Raw genomic sequence first — 9636 nt, forward strand, 5'->3', positions numbered from 1 at the left:
AGAGTTATTTTTAAGATCAAGCGTGTACCAACTACCAATAGACCAAAAGCTATGTTAGCCAATACATATCTTTATTTCATTATATTTGTGGAAGCGATAATTCACCTACTTGGGTGCTAATGGGTCGGACTGTTAGGCATATGAGTCTGATGAGGTGCGTGTCTATCTGTTGGTGTTGTCTCATATCACATAGATATCAGTCTTATTTTTTTTTACCGCCGACTATGTCCCTAGCAGAGACAGTATTACCCGTTAAGATATGACATCAGTCTTATTTGACTCACCTATCCAACTAGATCAAGCGGTGCAACCTCAATAGCTTGACTCATCTTAGTGCTTAACCCAACATTTTCCCACCAATAATAAATATATAAATATACTTCTTGAGAGACTTGAACATATGACCTGACTTTAATATCAATTGTGAGAATTGAGCAATTGTCTTACCAAACGTTATAGATGATGGTAATGATGTAACTCAAATATTTTAAACCATATAACAACTTAAGCGTCACGTATCGATTGACCTATCTGCATAGACGATTATTGCACTCCAATTGTTATAAATGATGAAAAATATAGAATCCAGTCTCTCAAACATTACCCCAATAGCCATATAGGCATCATTCAGCTTACAAAACCAGCAAGTCATCAACTCCACCTGCAGCTACAAACTCGACCGAGTTCGCCTTATAAGGAAAAATTAATAGCACTTCACCAGTTGCCTTATTAAGATTATTCAAGCATACATGTTTAAGACTAGAAAAGCCAATACAAAAGGAAAGAAGAAAAGAAAAACAAGCTCTTGTATGCGATCTCCTTAGCACCCAAAGCTAGCAAAAGGCTCCACTAAGCAAACACCAAAAACCTAGCATTAAATGCAGCTTTACCACCGAGGATGCACTTAGTACGTGTAACCTTTGACGAACATTCCCGTCTTAGCCTCCTCACTCTCACCCTCGACTGAGTATTTTCCTAGCTGGGCCAAGGAATTTGCCTTTGCGCGCACCAGAAGTGATTTCTGCGCAGCCTCTATGTTCTCTGGCCGTCCTTGCCATGTCTTTAGGACACTGTTCTGCAACGCTCGAGCATAGGAGAAGGAAACGTGCCACGGGTTGGGACTTTGGTTCATCGCGTTGAGGTTCAATGTCGCTTCTACTTCAGATTGTCCTCCTGACAAGAACTAGAAGATGAAAATTACTTAGAATTGTGTATGGTCCAATACAAGCATAAATATTAATGTTGGCTTTGACAGATCAACGAAGAAAAATATGACCAACGATAAGATTTATTTCTTATGTAAGTATTCGTTTCAAGCTGTAGCAATTATTCTTGAATTTGTTCACTGTTGTGTGAAAACAACCATAATAAGCCTCATAAACTCATTACAAAGATGACTTAGTGGTTAAATTAATCAATACATTAGCTAATGTTAGTAAACAATTTTGGTATCTAGGCCTTTAAAGAATCATAATTACAAGTGTTCACAACTTGATTAAATTAAACAACATAAACAAACCGTAAATGAACTTCTGATCCCAGTATGAACTGAACAGTAAGCCAAAACAACTTATTCGGTTACCAAAGATATAACCATCCCTTAGATCACCAGCACCCTATGTAGAACAAGGACCATGAAATAATTTGAACAAAAAAGTATAAAAAGAAAAAAAAAATCTGCATGAAAACAAGAAGAAACAGCAGGGAAGTAGTTGTGATCACCATCAAGTGCATGAGTTAGTACCATGATTCCTGGAACAGCAGGAGGCACTCTTCTTTTGAGCATAGTGAGTGTGTATTTGGCGATGGTTTCTGCAGAAGCCTTCTCTTTGTGGTCAGCACCGGGAGTTACCATGCTAGGTTTAAGTAAAATTCCTTCAAAGACCACATTATTCTCTGCCAAGTAGTAGAAGACCTCAGCCCAAACTTTCTCTGCCACTTCAAGAGTCCTCTCGATTGGGTGGTCCCCATCAAGAAGAATCTCAGGTTCAACAATCGGCACAAGACCATTATCCTGCATACAAAATGGATAATATTACCTCATTTTTCTACCATTTTTTGAGACACAAAAATACGTCTAGTTTTCTTAGCTATACAGTTGAGTCTTAATAAAAAAGATGGAATTTGAAAAATAGGTGTAATTGACATTTGAAAAAGTACCTGAGAAATGGCAGCATAACGAGCAAGACCCCAAGCTGCTTCTTTAACAGCCAAAGCAGAGGGACCACATGGAATGCTCACAACAGTTCTCCTAAATTATTTGGATGCAAAGGAAAAAGAGTGGTAAATAACAAAGATTGTGTTTATGATTCAAAATTGACTTTAGGACAAAATGCAATACCATTTTGCAAAACGAGCCCCTTGCTTATAGTATTCCGCAGAGCGAGACGCCAATCCATCTAAACCCTGGCACCAAGTTTCATTGTTTGATCCTGGTAGAGGAACCAAACCCTGTCAAATAAAACAAAAGGAAACACAGAAAGTAAGAGATAACAAAGTGGTCGTAGCATCAAAAAGTATTTTGTAGGCAGCATGAACAGTTATGCCAAACATCATCTAGGGGTTTCTAGTAGTAAATGTCGAACCAAAATGAATTTCGATAAAAGCTCACCTTATCAACTTTGATGCCAGGTACGATATTCTCATCACGCAAACAATCCACAAATTTTTTCCCATCTGTTGTTAATTGGTAAAGTGTCTCCTCAAAGAGAATAGAGCCAGAAATATAATCACCTAGGCCAGGAGTGGTCAGTAGAAGTTGCCTATATGCCTGCCTGTTGGTTTCCGTGTTGTCAAGTCCAATGGAAGCCAAGCGCTTTCCGCAGGTAGCATTTGATTCATCTATTGCTAGGATTCCCCGACCTGGAGAAGCAATTGATTTCTATTTCCAACAAAAGCAAACAGAAACCACGTTAGAAAGGACAATAAGCTTGAAGTCAAAAACCACAAACAAATGCAGTAAACCATTGGATATTGGATTTAGATACTTCAAGTTAGTTTCTCCCATCATAACTTTATATGACGGGAAAGATACAAACTAGGCATTAACAAATATTTAAAATAGAATGTTAGAATTTAAAGTTCAGACCTTTATCAACCAGAAAACAGATCAAAGAGATACATACTTGTTTTCATAACTAGTGACTAAGGGGAGTAGCACCCTTACCCGAGCCACTACTAAACTGACTAATAAGTATGCAAAATTAAAACTTAATAACAACAATTTTATTGTAACGATTATGGGCTATCCCGATCTTGGCTCCCTCATAAGGATTTGTGCCATCTTGGGTTCCCTTCAACATAAGCCATTACTCACATGGCTAATCTAGATGGTTACTCATTAAATATGCAAAGGAAGAACAAACAACTATATTAAAGATAAAATGTAGGAAAACTATGCAGCAAACAACAAAATCATATATAGCACAGTCAATCCTCTCACACAAACAATAAAAGTGTAAAGATTTATTTTTTTACATACTACGTTGCAAGAAAAAACGAAACCGGAAAAAGATAATCCAATACGCTTTTCACAATCACATAATCCAACAATCAAACTGATAAAATGAATCGCTTACAGCGGTTTTGATGAGCTCATCAGTATAAGATCCGGCTCGGATGACGGAGACACGGCTACTGGGGAAACGAGCCGCCGATCCTGACCGTTGATTGATCGAATGTTGACCGGCGATCCACGATGAGGAGGCGGCGTTAAATTTCACGGCAGTCGAGCAAGCCATCACCTTTTAGTAGTTCGCAGGTCTTTGTAGAGGAATTGAAGAAAGTTTTGGTAAGTACTGTGAAAAGGGGCAGTTTTATTTTGACGAAACAGATGTATGCTGGTTATTTAATTATTCTCGTAGAATCCGTTTCGCAGTAGCAAACAACGAACGATCGGATCCACCTAACACAACACAGTTGTATACCAGCAGGAAACGATGGTATTAAGATCATTTTACGCCTCAAACTATGAATATAGTCTGACGCCCTCTCGTTACCCATCTAAATATTGGGGAAAATGAGGAGAAAGGGAGCTTTCTACGTGTTTATTCAATAAAAGGGAGTGGAGAGGAATTTACTTTTTTATCCTCTATTTAAAATCTAATTTTTTTAATTAGTAGTGGGTCGAGACTTGATATTTTGGGTTGAGTCTCGATCCAATTTTTTATTATAACACAAAACAATTTTTTTTTACAGACTTATCTCTCCCTTCTTCGCGACCCACTCTTTCTCACCTCAACCCAAGATTTTGTTTTCCTCATCTGCTGCTGCTGCACACTCAAACCATCTTCCATCTTGTATCATTGTTCTAGTTTTTTCCTAAGAATTAACGATGAGTCTAGAAAATATTCATCTGCAAGAAATCCAACGAGAAAATCACGTATTGATAAGAAATTTATTTTTAAATTTGAATTTATTACCGAAGCTAGATTTGGGTCGAGCCGTGGGTGGAGGCTCGAGCCCTGGGTCGAGCTTTTCGTGAAGAGCTCGACCGTGAGCAGCGTCCGTAAGCAGCAGCTAAGCTGCTGCTCTCGGGGAAGCTCTTCCCCCAATTGGGTCGTGCTCTTCGGGGGAAGAGCACGACCCAAGAAGAGCACGACCCAATTGGGTCGTGCTTGGGTCGTGGTCGTGCCCTTCGGGAAGAGCACGAAACAAGAAGAGCACGACCCAATTGGGTCGCGCTTGGGTCGTGCTGAGCACGGCACGACCCAATTGGGTCGCGCTTGGTTCGAGCACGACCCAATTCTTCTCCGAGGCACGAATACTGTTTAAATTTTGATCACTAATATGTTTGTTTTGTTTTTGTCTGCAGATTTACTTTCCCACTAAACTCGGAAGGAATCAATTCTTTGAATGCAAGTTAACATTAGGATCAAGATACGTTGAGATATGTAAGAAGATTATATCATTTTTAAATGAGAAAGAGATAGAGTATTTGGTGCAGCATACTCAATTTGGTAATTTAATTACATGTGCGAAGGATTATAATAATTCGAATCAATTGTTATGGTTTTTGATCAGCAGGCAAACTTATGATAGTGAAAGTAGTGAATTTTGGATGATATATCATAAACGACCTTTGCGATTTTCATTGTTAGAATATTGTTTGTTAACGGGTCTAAATTGTTCAAACGTTTATCCTATGATACCTGACGAAGATGAATTTAGGTTGAGACATTTTGGAAGAAGTGACGGTGTAAGTTTGGGGGATTTAATAGATAGAATGGATGAATATGAGAAGATGCCTATCAAACGTTTATCCCATGTTCAGGGAAAATGCCTATCAATTGAACGATCAGAAGATTGAAGAATTTAGGCATTATTGTTGTTGTTGTATTTAGGATAAATTATGGTCGTTGGATTAAAACATTTATATGATAGTTGGATTAAAACATTTATATGATACTTTATATTGATTTTTAGTTAATTTATGTGATATTTTTTTACTACATTCGATGTAATAACGATCTCATACAAAAAATATATTTAGAGAATGATTCATCAATTGATCAATTATATAACACCATAAAAAATGAAAGCAAGTTGTGATTTGAATTGTATTAGGATAATTGTTTCTAGTCACACAAATTGTAGCTCTTTGACTCGACCCACTCTACCCATTTTGGGTTGAGTGGGTCGCGCCACACATATATGGTGCAACCCAATCAACCCAATTTTGGGTTGAGTGGGTCGCGCCACACATTATATGTGGGGCGCAACCCAATATTTGTGTGGCGCGACCCACTCAACCCAAAATTGGGTTGAGTGGGTCGCGCCACACAATATACTCAATTTTTTGGTAGAGTAGTTTAATTTGAGTCGAGTCTTACATGTTATGAGTTTTTTAGGTTCTATTATTATGAAATTTGTTAAATATTTTATTGGAATTAAAAAATTTGTTAAGAATTTTAGTCGAGCATAAATTCAACCCGATAAGAGATACACTCGTCTAATATTGTTATGATTTTTTTAACCAACACACTTAAATTATAATACATAACTCATATTAAAATGTTTACACAATTAATTTTTTTTTATATATTTACGTTCTAATCATGTATAGAATGACTTATGTATTATGAAATGATCAAAATTCAAAATCTCTCTACCACTCGACCAAAACTCGTCCCAAACTCGACCCAAACCCTAAACCCTAAACAAAACCCTAAATCAAACCCCAAACACCACCACTCGACCCACTCGACCCAACAATATACCACCCACTCGACCCAAACTTAAATGAAAACTCAAATCGGGGAGGGATATATCAATTAAAAAAAATATTTTTAAAAAAGTAAAATCTAACTAACTAATTAATGACCTAATAAATTAACTCACTTAACTAACAGCAGTCAACTCCCTTTTTTCGATTTAAAAAAGTCAAAATCCATTTTATTTAATTAAATTTAAAATGAGTCGTATATTTTTTATTGTCCCTAAATATTGTCTCACTTAACTTTAAGTTCTTAAAATGATGAATATTCTTTACAGTATTGTTCAATTATATAATCACATATTTCCACGGTGTTGAAATATCTCTCATTTTTTCTTTTGTTTGTTCATTGTCTATGTAACTTTTTGACAACGGCAATCATTCTCCGTCTTCTTCGATCTCGGTCATCACATTCTTACCAGCTAGGGACATACGAACCCGACTTGAGTCGACCCGAAAAAATCAGGTTAAGGCTGGAGGTTTTCGGGTTCGGGTCAAATTAGATTGGACCAGAAATCAAACCCGAAAAATTTAGTAGGGTTGGGTCAGGTTCGGGTCAACTCGGGTGACAGATTTTTTAAAAAAAATTAATTTTTTTTTTATAGAATTAAGAAATATTGGCTACATTTTTTAATAATGTATGTTTGATTTTTATGATATTATATATGGATATCATAAATTTTCAATCATATAATATTATTTTGTGAAATATTATTTTTTAAATAAATATTTATTTTGTGAATTAATTATACTTTAAATTTTTAGAAGTTGACTTTAAAATTTATGAATTTATTCATAAATGATGATGTTTGATCAAATATTTATTTTATAAAATATTGATTTTTAAAACAATTTATTAAAAATAATTTTGATATACTTGGACATTTTTTAATTATTATTGATCTCATTAATTTTTATCATATAATATTTATTTTGTGAAATATTTACATTTTCTAAACAATTGTTTCTTTTGTAAAATAATTAATAGTTTACATTATTTACACTCTTAAATTTAAATATTTAAATTGAATCTACGAAACATAATTAACATATATTTATGTAATATTTTGTTATTATATGTTTAAATTAAAAAATTATTATGTGTTTTGAATGTTTATTTATTTATTTATTTTGTTAAATAATAAAATAATAATAATATTTGCATATACAAAAGTCATATGTTTTTAAAGAAAAAACTTTACAGGTTGCTCGGGTTAAGTGATAAACTCTCGAAAATAAAATGTATTCGTTGATATAAGTAGTACCTATCAAATATTTTAAGTCATCCTCAATTACAAAATTTCATTTCTTGCACAGTCTTCGAACACTCTCTTTCTGGTTTGAGATCGATTCATTCATGTTTTTTCATCAAGAAGTCTGTCAGGAACTGCTATTTGTCCGTGTAATTTTTTGGCATCAACGATCACTCCTCGCTCTCTTCGATCCCGTCAATCACATCTATTCTTTTGAGAACCCCAATATAATCAATTATATTTGTTCCTCACCCCATTTGCCATACATGTTTTCATATTAATCAATTGAATATGAATGCATCATTTTTTAATAAAACATGCATCTATTATTAAGCTTGATTAGGAAGTAGCACAACTGAAATCACTGTAGGAGGGGAGTATGGATCAGACATTGAAACAATCGTTCGAGGTAGGACGAGAGCAACCCGATTCACTGGTATACACGAATGCATCAATTTAATATTTCTAAAATCATTTCATATTCTGTGGGAATATAATTAACCCAGTTAACCGAATATTTATGATATCACACAGTACTCTAGTAATTGGTTTTTAAATTGTTTATTATATAAAGAATCAAATTCTATCAAAATTGTAACAAAAGATTTGTTGGGGGTAAAGTCGACTGCTTCACCCGGACTACCAGAAAGTACTTGTTACATGTTTGAATGGAAATTGTGAAATTTGCTTAATCTTATTTTAAGAAAAGACGGATTATAGAAAGTTAGTACTCTCACTCTTAATTTTATTCAAAGAGGCCATCTCCTACTCATTTTCCACTGGCCCTGCCCGATGCAAACACAAGCCAATAAGCCATGATGTCGGTCAAGCACACACAGCTTCGTACCGTCCCTCACAAGTTTCAGTCACCGCGTGCGACTTCAACCGACTTAAGCCTTTAGATGTAAGAGTTTCGGAAATTCGAGAGATTCTCTCGTACAAAGAGATTGTGCTGTCTACTTGGAGGAATTTACTCATTGAATGTCTGAAGAAGACAACAGTATGCAGAGACATATTTCATGTGCGCTAGTCCTTCGCTGACATTCTATGAGTGAATTGTCACATGTAGCCAATGCGATGATCTATTTGTAAGAGAGACTTCACTTTGAAGGATTCGCTACCACTAGAAGCTAGAGCCAAATATTCACGACCCTTGAAAAATATAGAATTCTGATAATAGAGGTGAGTCATCGTTACGCCTGAGACATAGCAAACCATTTGGACGTTATTATCAGTGTTAAATCACAGTCTGCTAGCTGCCAAATGAAAAAAACACTTTCACGAAAAAGAGCGGAAAGGATGCAGTCATAGTTACGTCTGAGACACAGCAACTCACAGTCAACCCAGCACAGAACGTCAAATGTTGGGAAGAAAATATCAAATCTCCCTCTCACTACCAACTTAACACACAAACATAGGTTCACTTCCAAGCAAATTTTCTCAAGAATGCAAATTATAAAGAAGGTTGGCAATTTCGAAAATGCGCATCAATTTAGTTCTAACCTGGAAAATGCAAGGGGTCAGAACTAAGACCCCATTTCACTTGTACTTATTTCTAGGAACAAGTCAAAACCGTGCAATCCACATCATCAAGCCTCTGTATCACAAAAAAAAACCAAGTATAGACAAATGGCATTCACGCTGCACATAAATGTGACTTGAAGTTTGTACACAAAACCTTTTACCCATAGGGAAAGTAGCATAAATCACCAACCAGAAGTCCATAGTCGAGGATAACCGAACACTTCAAAACACAAATCTTTTACACGTTAGGTCATCGACGTTCCGTTAAGGTTATGTCTTACAAAAGAATTACCAATCTAATCTGAAATAAAATATAAGCTACAAGCAGTAACCAACTGCAAAAGGGAAACCAAGAAAAAAAACTTCAGGTTTAGCTCTCAACTTCCATAATAATTCCTGTCCTAAACTCCCCAGCTAAAGTTACATTCTTGGTCCTAACAAACCGTGATTTCTTGAACAATCTGAGAACCTTTTCCACCTCCCTAGGTCCACATTCCTCCACTGCCACCACACAAAACCCACCTCTCTTCACCGTCCTCTCAATCTCCCCAACGTACCGGCCAGGAAAGAGGGCCCGATCCAAATACACACCGAACCCAACATCAAAAATCCCATAAAAAAAGGGCAAATTATGGGGATCCGCTC

The 9636-nt window shown here is 35.9% G+C and overlaps 1 protein-coding gene across 1 annotated transcript; it reads right to left on the minus strand.

Moving 5' to 3' along the window:
- Positions 1-577: 577 nt before the first annotated feature.
- LOC140967686 (fructose-bisphosphate aldolase 3, chloroplastic-like) lies at positions 578-3979 on the minus strand. Its single transcript, XM_073428390.1, has 6 exons — positions 3579-3979; positions 2612-2881; positions 2342-2451; positions 2161-2251; positions 1745-2014; positions 578-1183 (listed from the first exon to the last, which is right to left on the minus strand). Exons 1-6 carry the CDS (start codon positions 3738-3740, stop codon positions 905-907), a joined length of 1182 nt encoding a protein of 393 aa, XP_073284491.1. The 5' UTR covers positions 3741-3979; the 3' UTR covers positions 578-904.
- Positions 3980-9636: the final 5657 nt, after the last annotated feature.

Source organism: Primulina huaijiensis, unplaced genomic scaffold (genome assembly GCF_012295235.1).
Source record: "Primulina huaijiensis isolate GDHJ02 unplaced genomic scaffold, ASM1229523v2 scaffold26229_ERROPOS72855+, whole genome shotgun sequence".
Taxonomy (NCBI): Eukaryota; Viridiplantae; Streptophyta; class Magnoliopsida; order Lamiales; family Gesneriaceae; genus Primulina; species Primulina huaijiensis.